Source organism: Ambystoma mexicanum, chromosome 13 (assembly GCF_040938575.1).
Source record: "Ambystoma mexicanum isolate Mex_15411 chromosome 13, UKY_AmexF1_1, whole genome shotgun sequence".
Lineage (NCBI taxonomy): Eukaryota > Metazoa > Chordata > Amphibia > Caudata > Ambystomatidae > Ambystoma > Ambystoma mexicanum.
The window spans coordinates 140,880,378-140,900,317 of record NC_090938.1 but is presented as its reverse complement, the minus strand read 5'-3'; the positions used below and the strand labels follow the sequence as shown (position 1 = coordinate 140,900,317).

The 19,940-nt window shown below is 46.3% G+C and overlaps 1 protein-coding gene across 4 annotated transcripts in view; it reads right to left on the bottom strand.

Moving 5' to 3' along the window:
- The window catches only part of TCP11 (t-complex 11), a 243,874-nt gene that overhangs the window by 144,850 nt on the left and 79,084 nt on the right, over positions 1–19,940 (bottom strand). For all 4 annotated transcript variants that reach the window (XM_069633483.1, XM_069633482.1, XM_069633485.1 and 1 more), the window contains exon 2: positions 5,127–5,259. In XM_069633483.1, coding sequence (XP_069489584.1) covers positions 5,127–5,250 — 124 coding nt within the window. In that variant the 5' untranslated portion in view covers positions 5,251–5,259. The remainder of the gene's footprint in view (positions 1–5,126; positions 5,260–19,940) is intronic.

The window sequence follows — 19,940 nt, the reverse complement described above, 5'->3', positions numbered from 1 at the left end:
ATTGAGGTAGCAATTGTCCCGGGAGGATAGCTGAGGGGCAACGTGCCCACCTTGGAAACACCACGACACGCAGCAACACTGGTTCGATCCCCAGGGACGCGCTTAGAAACTTCTGGGTATTAAGCATGTTATAAATAACCTATCATATCAGTAAGGTGTTGCACGGTCAACCTAACAACATTCATAGCAGAACCTGTAGATGATTATGCACTGCACATGGACTGAATGGAAGGGAACTTACTGGAAGAGGAAGAAGAAGAAGAAATGGCAGGGGCAGACATGGTTTATATGGACGTGTCGTCGAATATAGACCCCGTTGACAGGAAGGCAGCATACCATGGCCGTTCCTCCTCCCTAACCAACACTGGAGGGAACTGCTACTGCCAGTCTACCATATGCCTCTTGGATCCGAGAGACTCTCACTCAACGCCTCCACCTTCCTACTCAAGGACACATTTTCTTTATGGGCCACCATGAACTCTTCCCTTAGTTCCCAAATCATTTCGCCCAGGGCATCCATTGTAGGCTCCACCGGGTTCATGACAGCTCGGGCAGACTCAGTTAAATTTGCCCTTTCATACTGTCACTCTGGATCTTAAGTTGAAGTCAGCAGAAGCTGCTGAACCCCGGCAGACCCTCAAGGGTGTTGTGCACTCCCTATAATGAATACTCAGCTGAGCACAGAACACAGACGGGGGAAGGGGAAGTGAATGAAATAAATAAAATCGGATTTCTTCCAGCTAACTCACAGAAATCTATAGAGGGGAAGAAAGGTCCTCCTCCTCCTGATTACTAAACCATACTAAGTACCTGGTTCTCCTCTGCAAAATGCCTTGAGGCGCTTCTGCTCTTGCTCAGGGATCACTTCTCTCCTTGTGCTAAAAAACTAGTAGTGCTGGCTCCCGGAAACATTCTTTCCTGCAAAACTCATTGAATGGGCTTTTGTGACACCTAATCAGTTTATTAAAGTTCGCACCAGATGTGGCTCCCTGCTTTACTAGTGATAAACAGACTCATTTATTTTTCTAAAAGTATGTTTCACAACTCCCTTTTGCAGCAGTGTTAATCTTTTCTCCACCTTTTTAAACATGTTCAACTTGGAGTTATTTTCTAAACACTTTAAACTTGTTCTTACTTGTCATTGTGTTGCAAGTCTTTCACTAGGATTACTGCTCTCCTGTGCATCATCGGACTGATTGGCAGCAGCGTTGCTCTTCTCAACAACTTGACCGAAGCAAACTGTCTCCATGCACTTATCTGGTCTCCAGGGATAAGATGACGTCAACGCGCACACTGCCGACGACAAGTTATTTGAATTGCACCCCTCAGTAGGGAAGTGAGTCGCACTGCACGCGCATAAAAAACAACTTTTATTATCATGAAACTTTGTGTTACTAACGCCAAGTGCATAGTTCTCAACGGAGACTACGCTACTCGCCAATGTAGAAAGCCTTCACTACAGAATACCTCAGGCACTCCACCGATCTTATGAAATTGAATGTGGAGCATTGGGGCCTCAGAAAAGAAATGCCGGTTCACTTTGAAGTGAATCTTCAATTCAGAACAAAAAATAATGCAGTGAACGAACAAATAAACAAGTAAACTTCATTTTTCCTTTTAGAAAAACATTTCCTTTCAGATTCTCTGGTAAAGAAAAGGATTGTTTACCAAAAACCAAAAAAAAGTATTTTAACAATCTTTATAAACAAAGGTAAAACTTGGAGACTCTTTTCACTTCACTTCACTTAATCCCTTTGAATCCCTGCAACCTGTGTCCTTTTTCAGCTCTCCAAGTCTTCCCAGTTTTATTTTCACAGCTGGGCTTCTTAAAAAGGAATGGTACCTGTTTCCTGGAGCTCCTAATTTCCTGATCTCCTTAGCTGGGCTTTTGACAATGAAAGGCAGTTGGCAATGACCTCCAACTGACCTTCAACACTCCACAGCCAATTAGGGTGCTGAGTGAGAACCACCAGCTTGGTTTGTGATGCTGTCCTCACACTGAAAATCTGTGAAGGCCCAACTCTCCCTAAACACAATGACTGAAAAATAATAAAGAAATCCAAACTGACATTAGCAGGTATTTAACAGTAGGGGAAACCTGACCCTGGATGCTTTACCTCTTAGGGGAACTCTCATTTTCTCAAGAGGAAGTACCATTTCCCAGCAAGGGTACCTTCTGGTCGAACATCTTCGAGGCAGAATATATTATTTCCTTGGCCCTACGTGAACCAGGCTTACAAGACGCCTTCATCAAGACTGGGATGTTCAGATTTCTCAGTCAACTCCCCCTGGCACAGGATTCTTTTCAGAGTTCCAGTCAGACTAAAATTCTAGGTTTTTTCAAAAACAGTCACTCCTAGACCTTGGCTTTCAGGATTCCAAAGTGGTACCTCATAGACCTTGTGGCTTCAAGGTTCGCACATAGACCCCTCCCGAACATTCTGGCCAACTATGTATGGCCTGCTTCAATGGTTTTTACTCCCCTCACCCTCTTGCTATGTGTGCTTTTCGTCCAATCAATATTGTACTTGTCCTCCTGTCACTGGCTCCATCCCTTTCGAAACTGCTTCAGGGTTGCTAGTGGATGGCATCATGGTCTGGGCCTTCCATGTCCTTCAAGGTGGGAGAGTGCTTTACCAAAGATCCTGGTCAATTAGCCCCTCCAGCGCTCACAATGTGAACGGCAGACCAATATATTATCTCACAGCTCGGGGGCCTTCTTCCAAACAGCGCACTCTCAGGATTCCCACACTGTCAGCCAGATGGGCATGAATAGCCACATCTGCCTTCTCTGGGATTCTCTCCCGCTCTGATGTTTTACCAGCACCTTTGTATCCTACCTAGGCCAGGCATTGGCCTCTGGTTTCATTCCTAATTGGCTATGCCTCATTCTCATTTTAATAATTGCTTTTTATTGGTTATTCCCCAACTGGTTTAATGAACCCTTAAAAATTATTAGTGCATTTTTTTGTTTGGCACATTATGTGGTAATCTAAACTGGCCCTAATGTGGCAAGGAGTTTAAAAAGTGAATGCGACAGCCGGCTCCATCTTGGGATTTTCTTCTCTGGGTTTACACAGTGCTTTACTGTGTCCTCTCCTTCAATTGGAAGCCGGTATTGAACTGGGATGAACAAAATACATGCAAGCCACTTCCTTTAGTCTCCTCGCAGGTAATTCCAGTTCCTAAACTGTGTCCTCACAGTTGTTGGTTCTTTCAAACTTCTCTGCAGATGGATATCTTCTCTACATTTTGATTTTCAAAGGCAAGATATACCGGACCTTGGAGCCCCGTAGTTCATCCTTCCACCAAGGAATACTGCAGACCTGGGGCAGTAGTGGGTTAACGAGAACCCAGCTTGTACATCCTCGGGGAGGCCCATCACAGAGTGGTTGCACCATCCATATTCTTAGTGGCTTGCTATCCCTGCATGTAATAAAATTGAGAATTCCCCACACCTACTAACTTTTGTTCTCTTTCGCTGGGTGACCAAATTCATAAACTTATGGATGCTCCCTCTATTTAGGCCTAGTTCTTTGAGCTCTTTATGCCTTCTCGCTTGGCCCTTTCTGTACACCTCTCTGGTCTCCTTATCCAACCGCCTCTGCTCAGTTTACTTCCCTCTACTGGTGTTCTGCCCAACTGTTCTTTTACCCTACCGTCCCCCACTCCCCAAACCCTTGAACGCACCAGGGTATCCTACCATCACTTCCTCCTCTCCACCACCAAGCTTCACCAGGTTCTTTTATCATGTCCTACCTATTTCGAAGTCTTCCATGCCTCTTCTCTCCCCTACTTCCATCACATTCTTGGTCCTCACCATACACCTCCAAAACTATCTCCCCACCCCAACCTGGTCTCATTCATCTCCTGAAAAGCTACTATACAAGGATTCCTCTTGCTTGCAATTTCCAGGTTGACTACCTTTGTTGCTCCCTCCTCTCCACTCCAAATGTCTTGCCAGCTTTGAAATTCTTCCTCATACCAGGGCTATCTGGATCATTCCTACTAGTCGTGCACTCTCCACCTCTCTACATCCCCCAATCTCTCTTGCTCATTCTGCTCTCCTGCTCCATTGTCCTTGTCTCTGCCAGCTAACTCAGTCTTCCTCCCAATGTCTGCCACTTTGAACGGGGCTGCGGGCACCTTCCACCTGCCTGTGAAACCACTCTTGGGTCCACTAAAGACAAACCTCCACCAGCTGCGGTGTGCAGTCTTCTAGACATAGAGATTAGCAAAATTCAAGTCCTCTGCTGCATCTCATTTTATTACAATTCAGGGGAGAAAACTATCAAGAAAGTTATTGGTCATCCCGCATTCAAATGCATTGGTGAATGCGACAACGATCCAAGTAGTCCACAGACACTCATGTCTTGGATGGGGGTCCCAGAAGTCTACTAAAGCTAAGTGATGAGAAAGGGTGACCCTAGGGGTGATTTTAAGCCCCCCCCACCCAAAAGGTATTTTCCTGGTCTTTGTACAAAAGGGTTTCCATTAACTCTAGGTGGAGTCCTTTTTGCCCAGATCTGCCTCCCTACCTGGCCCCTTAACATTAGGTGTCTTTGAGCCTCCCTGGTCATGTTAAAAGTATGTTGAGTCCCTGACCACTGATGGGTTGTGGAAATGTAAGGACGCCCCCAGCCCACGAGCGCTGCATGGCGTTGCGCGTGTTGGTACCCTGCATGTAGGGCTCCTTCAGGCCCACCATCAGTCAGCACACACCAAGACCTCACAAGTGAATCAGAATAATAAACCAACTATTTCGGCCTAATGTGCAGTAATTAAATACCTTTTTCCTCTGGCAACTCCCCCTAACCTGGTGAATTTTATTGAACAGGGTACTCGGAATCTACTGAGTAGCTTACAAAAAATGGGTTGCATTTTGGGTTATTTGACGGCAGATTTTTCAGTCATTTTACGAATACTTCTGTTTCTTTGTGGTTGCGGACCTAGTCTGTATCAGGAGGGTTGGTGGTTAATTGAATTCACATGCAACAGTTAAAGAACATCTACTGCTACTGAGTTACAAAGGTAAAAGCAGCCACGGGTCGTGCCCAACAGAGGAAGGGTTAGACTAAACCAAAAGATATCTATAAGGCTGCCTGTTTAGAAAAAGCTGGACTCACGTGCAGGAGGGTCAGGTTTGTTCAAGCTAGGCAGGTCATGGTCTGGAAGCTGTTCCACTTCCTGAGGTGCACAATCCATGGCTCTTCGATTGCCTGAGGAAGACCCATTGCCAGCATCTGCCATCCCACCCACCTAGAGAGAAAAAAAATGAAAAAAATATAACTGAAAAATGTGGTTTATTTTAATTTATTTAACATTCATAGAGTGCACCAAACCCGGAGGCACACCAGGGCGCTGGTTACATGAATAGGAAGTCGAGAGATACAAGTGCATAGATACAGATGCAGTGATTGGAGGAAGATAGTACCACAGAAGCAGAGGAAAATTGGAAATTGAGGGCGAGGGCCACGGTCTACTCTATGTGGTATGGCTGTTACCTCGGTGTCCTGGGAAAACAGGAAGGTTTTGAGCTGCTTGCGGAAGACCCCATGTGAAGGTTCTAATCTCAATTTGTGTAGGAGAGCGTTCCAGTGTCCGGTAGCAATGGTGGGGAAGCTAGAGCCCCCAGCGCGTTTCAGTCTGCAGGGTGGGATGGTTAGGCAGTTGAGTTGGAGCGGTCGGGTTGGTCTGGAGAATTGCATTTTTTGTATTTATTGCAAGAGGCATCTTAGTGCAGTGTTGGTTATGCATTTATGTGCGATGGCTTGCGTTTTGAAAAGAATATGCTGCCTAATGGGTAGCCAGCAGGCGTTTTTCCTGGCTGCTGAAATGTGGTTGCAGAGGATTTCGAGTTGAGGTGCCTGCAAATAGTGCGTTACAGTAGTCCAGCCTAGATCCTATGAGGGCCCTTGCAATCATGAGGCAGCTGTCTTTGGACAGGAATGTCCTGCAGGCATGAATGAGTTTTGTCACGTATGCCGATGAGGGAATGGCACGGACCTGTCTGTTTATGGTGGCATCCAGATATACACCTAGGGCGTTTACGACGTTGGCCAAGGGTATAGTAATTCCGTCGATGGTGAGGGTTTTGTAGTTGAGGTCAAGTTTGTTGAGGGTGGTCTGTGAGTCTGTCAGATGGATCTGAGTTTTCTCATCATTTAGGCACAGCATGTTGGAGGCCATCCATGCTTGGATCGTATGACAGAGGTCAAGGCAGTGAAATCGGTTGCATGGTTGCCCGAGATGGGAATAAGTATTTGCGTGCCATCCATGTAGTTTGTGTATGAGATTCCTAGACTGTATAGGATGTCAAATAGGAGTTTGGTGAATATATTATACAGTGTTAGTGAGACGCAGGAGCCTTGGGGGACTCCGCAGGAGACCAGGGCTGGTGGGGCAGAGGCTAAGCCAGAGAAGACTCTAAAAGATCTGTTGGACAGTAAGGACGAGATCCAGGTAGTGTCTTGTTCTTAGAAATGCGCAGCTGAGGCGAGGTGCTGGCAGAGGATGCAATGGTCAACCAGGTCGAAGGCTGCAGACAGGTCTAAAAGGAGTACGAGGGAAACCTTTCCAGAGTCTTTGGCCTCGTCCATCTGGATTTTAGATCTAGGAGTGTGGATTCTGTGCCGTGTCCTGGTCTAAATCCAGGTTGCCTTAGGCCCAGGAGATTGTTGGCTTCCAAAGGATTGGATTTGAATATATGCTACTCTATCCAGTATTTTGAGTAGGAATGGGACGGGACGATAGTTGGTGGGGGATGTCAGGCGCTAATGAGGTTTTGTTTTATGCAGGGAGAGGACCGTCCGTGAGGTTGGTTGGGACCTGAAGGTGGCGAAGGAGGCATCACTCAGGGCACTGATGAAGGGTGCCAGCTCCAGGATGCACTCCTTGATCACAGTAGCTGGGCAGGCGTCTCCTTGGCATCTTGACACTCATCTAAAAAAGTACTCCTTGCCATGACTACCAAACTCCTAATCCATGCTCCCGTCTTCCTTCATACTAATGGGGATACGATATCCCCACATGGGAAACAGACCTGAGCCCTTTTAATGAGCAAAACCCAATTTAAAGTGGGGAGCAGATGCGCATAGGGGAGCTCCTGTCCTTCATGCCTCACCCATCTAATTTGACACACCAATCCGTTTTGACCGCCTAGGTCAGGACAAACAATTTGTGCCTGCTGGGCTGATGGGAGGGCGCATTAAGGAAAGGGGTCACAGACTAGAAGAATAGTAGTCTTTGGGCAAGTAATTTTGATTTACTCCAACATCATGTTCCCCTTCTCAATAAGTATTGGAGATTTTTCTCTGCATGAGAAAAGCAAAATTGGATGGGGTTGGGAGAGATCGGGCGTGAAATGGACAATTTATTTTTATTCGCCCAAAGATTCTGCAAAACAGTAACTGTGGGTCTGCTCTGTCAAACATATTTAGAGCTAAAAGGCAAGAGTTGTGAAGAGCTGGTTCCTCCCTGCTTGTTGTGAGGAGTCAGGAATGAAACTCAGACACAAGTTAGCCATGTTTTTGGTTAAAGACTTTTATTGAAAATAAAAGGGTTGGGAAAAGGGTTCTTGGATCCTGCTCTAAGAGGAATTTCCCTACCTAAACCATAGCTAAGGATGTGTCTGTCAGGCTGTCAAAATCAAACTGTCCTTGTGTCTGACCCTGACACTAAAACTACATTATAAAGGTGAAAAGGGAAAGTTTGTTAACCTTTGAAGCCCTCGAAAAAGTGTTCATAAAAGAATAATAAATAGTTCCAACACAAAAGTATTTTATGTATGAAGAATGGGGGCTTCCTTCCCTTGGATTTCTCTTTGATGAATATACCAGTTCCTTGTGTGCTTCTTGGCCCACAATAGCACTGTCATAACCAAAAGCTCCCTAGCTTTGTAAATCCTGTCAGGACTTGTCTTTTCCTCATATGCTTAACACAGTTCCGATTGTCCGCTATACTCTCTTGCCAGGACTTCTCAGATTCACACACTTGTGGTTGCCTAGTGTACCTCTGCCGCCAGAGCTTCTGCTACTTTCACAATTGTAATTGGTGTACTCTCCAGACAGGGCTTCTTGCATTCACACAGGGTTTCTAAACATTTTCACAATTGTATATTTACTTGGTTAGATAATATATCCTATTGATATACATTTCGTTTTGGTGTTACATGGTGTTACATTCCATGCATTCACATATGGACAAGGGTTTGAATTATCTTCCCCTTTTTACAGTTAGTGTCTTTGCTTTATCCCTTTCTGTTGTTGTTACAGTTATTGGTAATTGCCGTGAACGCAGATACGCCCCAGGGTCCCCGCTGCCCTTGGGCTGACTCACCAGCTCGTGCTGGTGTTCTTGGGCTCATTCGGTGAAGGTACACCACCTGGTTTCCCTTTGTGGCTGCTTCCTGTTCATTTTCCAGTCTCTCGCAGCGTCTCTTCCACTTGCCCGCTACGCCTCAGGCTACGGTAAGAAAGGGGGGTTGCTTGTGGCAGTCGGCAAACGCCTAGGAGTCTTTCCTGGTGCGTGGCGTCCTGGCAGCACGACCCACTGTGTCAGCGGCTCCCTTCTTTGCTAGTGAGCCGCCCGTCTCCACCACACCCGTTTCCGCTTTTTGGTCTTTCGAGCCTCGCTGAGAGGTCAAACTAGTTTGCAACAGCTAAGATCTTGTTTCCATCATTTAAATTTCCCAGGCACAGGTACTGCTGGAAAAGACTAGGGCGCTCGCTGGGCTTGCAGCTTCTCCAACTCTGCATTCCTCTTTGCCTCTTCTTCGTCCGAGTACTTCGAGTGATTCTGGGACAATTGTTGGTGATTGATTTCCAAAACTTGAATAGTCACTTTCAATAGTAGTTTTAAATGGCAAAGTATTTTAGGATGATTGAAAACTTGACTTGGAGACGGCGGTCTTGTAATTTATACTAGATCAAGGTTGGACGTTTGGCTCATTTAATGTGGGGAAAGGTTTTCCCTATTCTTCAAAGGTGGCGAGGAAGACTAATGATAAGGTTCTTACGTAGGGGAGGATTATCTTCATGGGCAAATGGGGGCTAATGAGTCTCATCCAATGAAGCCATGCCATCTCCCGGAGGTTGTCTCTGCCCATGTGATCCTCCTTCATACACCCGCCCCCAGGGTCAGGATCAGGTAACTGCTGCTTTCCCCTGGCCACATGGGAGGAGGTCACAACCGGGAGATCAGAGATGACTCCCTTTATCACATTCTGCACATAAAACATTCCCGTCATATTGTCTGTCAAAAATCAAGATCCACTTGTTCTTGGCTACGGGACTAATCAGCAATATAGCCTTCAGCTTTAGTACACAGAATGCTCCAAAATCATGGACACAGTAACTCTTCATGCTGGCTCCTCAAACCAAGAGGGGTCATCCGTCATTAAGCTACTCTCAAATTTGGGAACTTGAAATGGAAGCCCCGACAGGAGATTCTGCATGTACCACCAAGCCACAACCTTCTTACCCGTCTCTGAACGTGCATCTGTGTTCACTTTATATGGGCAGGTGCCAACGTGATAACTATGGCACAAAAGGCTATTAAAGCCCAGCATTTTTTGGGAAAAAAACAAAACAGAATCCTAAGAGAGAAAATGCAGTATCTTCTCCTGGACACCTACGTGGTGGTGCTGCTGGGTTGAAAAGAAATGGCTTCTGGGTATCCCAAACATGACCAACGTAAGCCAGCCTCTCCAGGGGACTAGCTGCAATTTATTTACACGACAGAAAACCTCAGTGTTTGCAGAATATCCACAAACGCCTGGAGGTGATAGGTTTCCTGTGGGGTCAGGCACTGGATGAGCCAGTCATCCAGTTAAGGAAGACCAGTACCACTAATATGGCGTGTTGAGGCCACTGCTGTCAATTTCATAAACACATGGAGATGCATTTAGACCGAAAGGGGTGACCCTTTTACTGGAACTAGTGGAGGCCCAGTAAGGAAAAATGTGTAATCTTCAGCGAGGGCTCCAAAATGGGAACATTAAGCAATGCATCCTTCAGAATGACAGCAAAATCCACTCATTCTGAACAAGAGAAGCACAGGAGCAATCCATCCTGAACATTTTCAGCAGGCGAGCATGGCAGCAGTGGGAATTATGGTTGCTTGCAACATAACTTCCCTTTAACAACTTTTTTAACCGAATTTCAATGGTTTTTATATACGCAAAAATGTTTCATGTTGTTACAACACTGTGTAAACCATATTAATAATTCCTCTATTAACATCTATGAAAGGACTATAAACCTCCTTTAATGAACACCTTTTTGCAGCACATAATGATGTGCGTCGTTCTTCAGCAGCGCATGCAAGTCATGGCTGAATGGCCTAGGGCATGAGGCTCGACCATGACCCCAATCCCCCACGAAACCACCCCCGTTATCCACTGCACATAGCCTGCATCCTGGTCCATTGGAGACCCATAATGTGACAATGGACAGTGCCCATGGCTTGCAGCCATGGCCAGTCCCCACAATCCATGGGGCATAGGCGGTGGCCATGACGCAAGCCCGAAAAAAGCAAATCCCAGTAGATATTTGTCCTTGCTGAGGATCAGGCTCAATGGCAGGAATCAAAGTTATATCACTATTTTTTGCACATACATTTTCTTTTTGTAAATTGAATTTTATTATTTTCAAAAGGACATTGAAAGACTGAAATCAACAGGAGGGCACATGTCCGCTCTAAATGCTTACAGCTCTGAAACTTATTTATAATTATTCCGCCCCCCGCCCACTTACACCCACCAGTCCTTTGAATCACAGTACAACCTGTGCGTAAACTTCAGGCAAAAAACAAACATTTCAAACGTGTGGTGGTCGAGCACCTTTCTCAAAGGAATCGACTTAAGTCTTAACTGCTCATGTCTTTGCCTGTGCCGAGCCGAAATGTCTTTATTATAAGGATGATACCTCACCCTGAACCAAATCTTTTGCAAAATTGCTGCCATTCCCCTTCCACATCTGCACTTCCACTGTGGATTACCGCTGTAATCTTTTCCATCCGTAGATTGCTGCTGTAATTCTTTCCATAAGATAAAAGGTCCTTTGCTGTGTCCTCCCATTCCTTTAAACTTGGGAGTTCCCTTGTACATACATTTTGACACTTTTACAAATCTGTCCTGTTTTTTTTTTTTTTTTTAAAGCATGCTTTGGGGCCCTTGCCAATGCGCCTCGCACAAGTCTGTAGTAAATCCGTCCAGCACTTTGGGCTGCAGCCGCAAGCAGAATTATTTTTCCCATTCAAGCCTGTGGGACCCCCTACTATTTCAACACCCCTGACCTCCCCAGAGATGGTTTCATTTATTTGACAAGTGTAATGTGTTTGAGTATTTGTTTACTGCGGCTACGGTGCAGTTCGCGAATCCAACATGGCGTCCGTTTTCAAAGTTTTGATGCATCTCCTGATTTTAATTTACCTATCAGCGGGCATGTACGATGTCCGTGAACATTACGCGGCTCCCTGATTGGCTCACAGGCGTCCACGGACATTGAATCGGGAAGTAAGTCTGCGGACCGCACAGAGATCATCACAATTCCTTAACCTCCATTTTTGGCATATGTAAAAAATAAATAAAATAAAAAAATAAAAAAAATACACTGGACAGATTTACCCAATTTTCAAAAGCACTCTTTTGGGAACAGAACGTAGTGCCTTGCGCACGTTTAGTGCAAATCCATCCAGAGGTTTGGGTTATAGCCGCAAGCAAGTTTTTTTACCATCCAGGTCTATCCGGATTTTAAATGTTTTGGGACTCCCCTATAACTGAGTCAGGAAGCCTACAGAGGTCGTTCCCAGGGCTACGGTAGCGGAGGACAGTGTCGCCGTCACCCACAGGACAGGGTGCCCAGGCAAGCCTGTACCGACCAGGACATCTGGCCTCCACTCATGCACCCTGGTGGGAGGCCGGCTGACTAGGTTAGTCAGCGAGTGGAGGAGATAACCGCTTACAGATGGGTGCTAGACGCTCTGGCCCAGGGCCACACCTTGAGTTCCAACGCAAGTGCCCATGTATTCCACTGGTTCCCAGTCAGGAGCTCCTCTGAAGTGCAGGCCATGTTACGGAAGAGATTGTTCCTCAATGGCTCGGGGGGTTGGGGCTGCGGAGTCTATTCCAGATACTTTCTGGTAAGAAAAAAGACAGGGAGTTGGAGACCCTTCCTGGACCTGCTCTGATAAAGTACCTGAAGCCCCGAAAAATCAGGAGGTTATGTTGCAGCATGTGCTCGCCCAACTGGGAGGAAGGAGATTTGACGCGTACTTCCATGTCCCCATCCACAGGAAACATCGATAGTGCCTACGGTTCATGGTGCAAGGCAAGCACTACCAGTTCAAGGTCCTACCGTTCGGCTTGAAATCGGCCCCAAGAGCGTTTACAAAATGCCTGGCCCCGGTGCCAGACCATCTGGGTGTGCAGGGCATACACGTATAACCATACCTGGAAGCACCCACTCTCAAGATCTGGCAGACGAGCACACGAAGGAGACTGCCGACTTCTGACGGAGCTGGGATTCTCTGTGAACTATCCTAAGTGTTGCTTGACGCCATGCAGTGTAGCTCAGCGCCAGACTCAACACAGTGACCTGCCAGGCATCGCCCTCAGAGGAGAGGCTAGCGGCCATTCAAGTGAAGGTGCAACGACTATCTGCGACAACAGCCACGATGCAGGCCATCAAATTGTTGCTGGGCATGATGTCGTCCTGCATCTACCTCGTTAGTCTCTGCAGGTTGCACATTCAACATCTACAGGAATTCTTGGATGCACGTTGGATACAGGTGTGGAGGAGTTTTGTGGACAAGATCCGTAGCCTTTGTCGCCGGCGGAGAGGGCCTTGCATTCACTGGATGTTGCTTGTGCCTTGAAGTTCTAGGTAACGTGCACAAAGATTTTTCGGAAGACTTCTCAATTTGTGGTGAATTTCGGTCCTGTGAACCATGGGAAGGCCTTGTCTAAGGCTTCCATTTCAAGGATTTACTCTACGGCTGCATCATGCACGGTCATCAGCTGGCAAACCAGCCTCTGCAGGCCATCCAAGAGCCCATTCCACCCGAGTCTTGCAATGCTCGTAAACTAAATGGAAGGCAAAATTGACTTTTCTGTACCAATGTTTTTTCCACCCCCAGAATTGTGGAAAGGAAAATCATTGAACGGGTAAGTCAACAATTCATAGCCCATTTGAAGATCATCATAGTAAAAAGACATTGGGCCTCATTACACGGATGGCGGTGGCCCAAGACATTAGGCCTCATTACACGGATGGCGGTGGACCAAGACATTGGGCCTCATTACACGGATGCCGGTGGACCAAGACATTGGGCCTCATTACACGGATGGCGGTGGACCAAGACATTGGGCCTCATTACACGGATGGCGGTGGACCAAGGTGAACAAATTACTCATGTTCTTTTGGAAGAATTATTCTTTATTTTTTATTAGCACCTTGGTCCATGCCAGTAAAATACTGGCACCGCCTTGGTGGAAAGGGGAATTACCGCCCTATTCCAAGGTTGGTGGGGCAGTAATTCCCCCTTCCCCCATTGCCCTTCCCCATTTCCATTTTTGCCCCATAGGGCTCTATGGGAATGGGGAAGGCGCTAATTACGGTACATTGCGGTACCGTAATTAGCTCCCTGGTGCCTTTGCGGGTTGGTTTTGAACGCCTGCAAAAAGCAGGCGTTAAATTCCCCAACCCGCAAAGGGACCTCGTAGTAAGGCGGTAAGGGTTTACCGGTACCGCCTACCGTCTAATGAGGAAATAAAATGGACCAATGCCCAATTAGAGTCCAATTCCGTTTCGGGATTTCTACTAACGCTTGGTCTTTGGTAGTAACAGAATAGAGCTTTGTGACACAATGAAACAGTCGCAAAACATTGCACCTATTCAGAAAGGAGCAAGTTGAACTAGCAAATAAGTCCACAAGCGTCACAATATTACTCAGCAGTTTAGCCATTTTTGTAACATCTTTTGAACAAACCGTATTCCTTGACAACCTCTGCATTGGTATCGGTACAGACAATAGATCGCTCTACAAGGTTTTCGAGTTGCCATCTTTCAATCTGTTTTGTGATATATTTATAGATGCTATATTTTGCTGATCAATTTAAAAAACAGGAGGATAAGTTCCCAGCAATAAGACGGTCAGATTTTACTAACCAATAGTCTAAATAACTTGTTTGAACCTTAAGTTGGTTCATTCTTGGTTTCAAACAGAAACAGACGGGACTAACTAATAGGTTAAAGCGATTGGAAATAAGAACATCCGAGAAGTCAAGTAAAGAAATAGCATCTTGATCCGGATGCCGCTCTGTAATGAAGGTGCCGATTCAGCGCCAACTGGGGGGGGGTGGGAGATCTTGTATGAGCAAGGACGCAACCACAGGTATGCACAATCCATGGGGATGCAAACACATGGCCAGTGCACACCGGTCGGGGGGGGGGGGGGGGGGGAGGGTGGATGAGCGAGCTGAACTCAAGGTGCTCATCTCCAGCAGACCATAGTCGCTGGAACCAATCAGACGGTAAATTCAAGTGACCCGGAGAGGTAGCCATCACTGTGTGTGTCCAATGTGAGAAACCAGCAGATGTCTCACCAGCTAGTCCCTGGGGATCTTTCGCTCATGTGTCCAGTGCACGCCCATCTCCTTTGGATTAAGAATCTGGGGGCGGACCAGTGCGGGAGGATCATCTGGGTGAGGGGTCTTTGGGGTGTGTCATGCCAATGGTGGGATGTGGTATTCCCCCCTTTTTTGTTCATTTACCCCATCCTATTTTGTAGAATTTTCTGAAGCCCCGCCCCCATTTTTACACAAACAGTGGGCAGAGAAAGAGGGTGATAAGAGTAACCAGACTAACTCTCTCACATAATACTGGAGATGTCCTGTTAATCAGGTCAGGCAAAGTTAGGCACTTTACACTAAGTGCATACACCTAATACCAATTAAACACCTAAAGACACACTTTGAGCAAGGCGGAACACGAGTACGAGCAAACATCCAGGACGTAGGCACACCTACTGGAGCAGAGCAACGGACCAAGGGACGAGAGCAGCGGGCCAAAAACTCAAAGGGTACCCTACTGATGTTCGTTGCCTCCGACAGACCGCAAAAGACACATGGGGCAAGATCCCACAAGCGAAGACTGCATTGTGTTTCAAGGACACGCACGTGATCGGCTGAGTTGGGGAGGCGAGGCCAAGCCTGTGGTACTAACCTTGACTCCTGAATTGGAAAAAGCAAAACAGGACAGACACCCACAGCCGGTGAGTTTTGGATTTAACTTTGACGTGAGAGGTCCGAGCTCGACAGAGGGGGAACTTTCTGAACTTTGTGTGGAAGGACAATTTTGAAAGGCAAAGAAAAGAGACTTTAACGTGGAAGGCCAGGCGGGCCTCAAACCATGGTTTGGAATGGTTTGTAGTATTGGAAACCGAGCTAGAGTGTCATCCTGCCTACAGGGACAGCCTTACTCTGTGAGGTCTAATGTGGGGAGGAGAGCTGGTTCAACCACATTTATTCTTTTGAACACTGATTTTTCCTTTGCATATATTTCTCCTTTGTGGTACAAGAGATAGGGCAGGTATTAGTTCTTATTAGCATAGGCCATTTTGATTTGACGGACTCCACTAGGACGGTTTTGTTTATCGTATCCAGTTTCTCATGTCCCACAAATTGTACCCATTGTGTCAGTGTCATACTTGTGATACCATGCCTCCCCTACACCACAACAATGCTACACCACTACAATGTTTGTGAAGGTTGCTATCTTGCAGGTGCTGTGTGAATGTCTCCCTTCCCACAAGTTAAGACTGTCTCGTGTTCCATACGCTATGATGCTGACCAATGGCAGGATAATAAAGAACCAGAGGTCAGAACAATTGTTTTTACTAATTGCAAACTGTTGGCAAACAATGTGGCACTACATGTGGAGATGAGCTAGGAGAGGGCATCTGTTTGCTCCAATCATGTTCCACTAATGTATTTAACCAGTGGGCTTTGCGGGACCCACAAAGACGTGAAGTTTGAAGTGCAACTGTTTCCCCTACCATGAACATTAAATTAGCAGCATAAAAACGAGGTTCGCTGTATGCCAGTTTGTCAGCTCATCAACCAGTTGTGTTCCACGGCTGTTTGATTTGTGCTTGCCCAACTGTAACAGACAGTGTTACTTCTTGCCCGTTGTGCACTCCTGTTTGGACTACTTGTAATTATTTATTAAGAGCTTAAGGGAGGACCACTGAAACATTTTTGGAGGTTCCAGTGGGATTCTTAGTTCTCCCTGTCAACTGAGGATATTCTGCCCTCCATCCCTGGGGGCGCCAGTCGGCGTCCGCAGACCTGATCTACGTGCATCACTGAGGAGTCCCTGCAGATGCAGAGTTCACCAAGGTCTGCCTGGCCAGAGTGCCACCCACACTCAGGGGGAAGAATGAGCCCATACGGGAGGCTCAGTTCAGAGGGGACTCAAGGTTCTCTAAGACTCTAGTGTAACCGTGCAAGAAATTGCTGCATCATGTTTGCATGCCCAGGCCAGGATTGGGGGGTGGGTGAGTGGTATTTTAATGGTGTTTAGGACGCATCCTCAAGGTGAGAGGATTAGTTTTAGCACGTGCCACCTTATTAGGGAGTGGACGTGGGTCAGAGGTGCGTAGTAAGAGGGGGACTCTGTTAGACGGGAGTTGCACGAAGTACCAGCGATTGTATAGTTGCGTCATTTGGGGGAAATTGAGTGTTATTATTACTGCGTTTGAGGTATAGAGAGGGAAGCATGTGTGGTAGTCAGAGTTGCTTATATTATCATGAGGTGTTGACTCATGGTGGATGGATCAACATCGACAGCTACCTGGTGTATAATCGCACACTTGGCATTTTAGCAGTAAGTGTGTGCGCGAGAGGAGGAGGGGTGGTGGTGGTTTGGCTCCCATCTTCATTAAAATAGGGACAGGTGAGCCCGTGGAGACGTTGTTTACTAACACAGAGCAAATGCTCTGGCCTGAGAAGGCCAGTGTGACAGGTGAGAGTGAGTGGGTGGGTCTGTGGAGAAGGTCAGAGTGAAAGGAGGGGAGGCGAATGATTAAGGGCAAGTGTGGGGAAAAGGTTATATAAAGAATAGTGGAAAGGGGTGCCTAGGGTGATTGGGACGGAGGAGGGGCAGCCAGAGGGTGGGACATAATGGCCCATCTAGATAGCCCCCTTGGCCACATGTGTAAGAAACTGCCATGGTATCTGGGAGACTGCAAGTCAGCGTTTCCATGCATGGCCCGGCGAAGGATCATCCAGCAGCTGAATAATAGAAAATATGTTCTCATATTTGTTAATAAAATACAAGGGCTCTAAATCAAAAAGCAGGCAGAATATATTGGGTATCTGGAAGTTTCATGAAGCAACAAGAGGGGAACAAATGAACAAAACAAAAAAATAAAAAATAAAAATGGAGGGCTAGGGGACAAAGGAAGGCGATGGACCAAGCTTTGTGCCCCCCGCCCTACAGTGTTTTCCCGCAGTACGGCACGCTGCAGGGTATAAAAACCCAGAGGGGGACAAAGACAACAGAGAACAAGAGTGAGAAACGAGGAGTTACACAAATGTGTGGGGTGAGTGGAAATAGCAGACATGGAAAAGAATATGTGACAGCAGGTGGATGCAATATTCAACGAAGCAGAAAGAGTTGATAGTGGAGGTAGTACGGAGGAAAAATAAAGAGAAGAGGGAATGATTGTCAGGGAGAATAAAGTTCACACTCGATGACAAGGAGGAAGAAGGAAAAAGGAGGAGGAAGAAGAAGGAGGGAACAAGGGTAGTGTGGCCTCAGATGAGGAAGCAACAGGAGGGGAATGGAGCGAGAGAGGGTGACGACAGGACATCGAAGAGTGTTGAAGGGACTGGTCAACGTGCCTCCGCAGTATGAAGAAGATAGAATTCGGTCTGGCTCAGGCCACCAAAGGGGGAGTGGGACCAGGGCGAGACAAATGCTGCTGCTACAAAAAGAGAAGGGGTGAGCACAGTGCGCCAGACTGGATTTTGGTGCGAGTATTTTACTCCCAATCTTTTGAATTGGAGAGTAAATCCTATTTTAAAGGGAGTAAAAATGAGTTTCCTCCTTCGCAAGAGAGTAGAAAGGCATCTGACAACTATTCAATGTGTGTGTAAAAGAACTTGTTGGCGCGTACTACCCAGATTCATCTTCATTGTACTTGGACACTAAAACTCTGTTAAGAACTACTACAAATGCCAGCTAGTTACATCATAAATCAAGTCCCTCACACAACCAGCATCACTTCAGTGCCTCTCTGGCCTACCTTTGCTGCCTGGCACTACCTGATTGACAGCCGCACCATGTTTTTCTCTGTCACTCCTTCCCTTTGCTACTCTGTTTCCCCGTCTCTCACTTTGCGATATTCGGCCTCTTACCCTTAGTGTTGCTATGCCACGTTTTGAGGTCTGTTGCTCCGTCACTCTGCCTCTCCCATCTCTGCATTCTATTATTGCGGTTTCCCTTCTTGATATAAACTTTTCTCATGTCATTACTCTGGCTATATCTGTTTTTTCATTTTCTCTGTTGTTGTTGGTACACCTTTTGATTATCTTTCTTGCACTGCGCCTCTTAGGTTATTGGCCTGCCTTTCTCTAGTCTGGATTTTCTATTTCCAGCTCTCCCAGTCTGCTGTTGATATGTGCTTACTTATTTCACTGTATCTATATGTCTGTTGTTCGGCTTCCATCCCTCACTCATATTGCGCGCGCGTGAGTGTGTGCGAGTGTCTCCCCTATTATTTACCAGTTTCCATTCAAACTTTCTTTGTTGCTCTCTTATGTAGCTCATTGATCTCTCTTCTTGTTGCTCGAATTCTTGTTTTGGATTGTCTAATACGTTGGCTGTTCTCTCTGCCTCTCCTCCCACCACCCCACTACCCCTGTTCTCCTGTATTGCTTAGGTTCAGTGTTGCTCTTCCTCTCCTTGTCTTTTGACATAGCACCAATAAATATTCAAAAAGATGAAAATGCCTTTTCCATTTACAAATCTAGTGGAGCTTTACAATTGGGTGCTCATTTTTTTTTTTTTTTTTAGAAGTGTGCAAACTTAGACTGGGAATTTATCTCACCAGATGCACTTGTTCGAATGCAGATGTTTTACCAGCACTATTTTCCATTACAGGTATAGCAGCCCTGATGAGATGAGTTTTCTGAGCCATTACAAATATAGCCTCCATGATGAAATGTGTGTTCTGAATCACTGAACATTAGTAGTCCTGTTGTATCGAAAAGCTAAATCAGCTATGTTACAATTAAATGTTACCTGCATCTTAAACACTTACCTCTGATGCAGACGCAGTAACTCACCTATCAACAAGACCTGAACTAACAGGTTACACAATCTCTACAACAGGGTTATTGACCCACTGAGCTACTTTTCCCAACAGGATATTGACTCGCAAAGGCACATAGGGTAATGGCGCTTGCAGTTCCGTGTGAGGCTTTCCTGACATAACTGGCTTTCAAAAGCACTCAGCAGACTATCCTATATGAGTCAGAAGATTCATAATGAGGCTTTGGAATGTGCTAGATTTTTGGTAGTGGGACTCAGTAATCGGACATGGTAGAAGCAGAAGTTTTGAAAAGCGCAAGACCGAGTAGGAGGGATTGAAGCATATGACAGCAGTGCCATCTTCTCACAATGTCCGCCAGTGTGCAGGTAAGTATCGACGTGACCCTTCCCTAAACCCAATCTATTTTTGGGGGAAATTCATTGTTTTTCATGCAAGGTTTTCTACCTCGCTGTAATGGGATCCAGTATTTTGTAGTGATACCGGTGGAAAGAGCCAACTAGTGGCACATGTGGTGGTCATGTAGGAAGGTCCAAGCCTACTGGTCAGAAGTGCTTAGCTGGCACAAAGAGGCGGGAGAGGGGGTATTCCCACAAGACCCAATT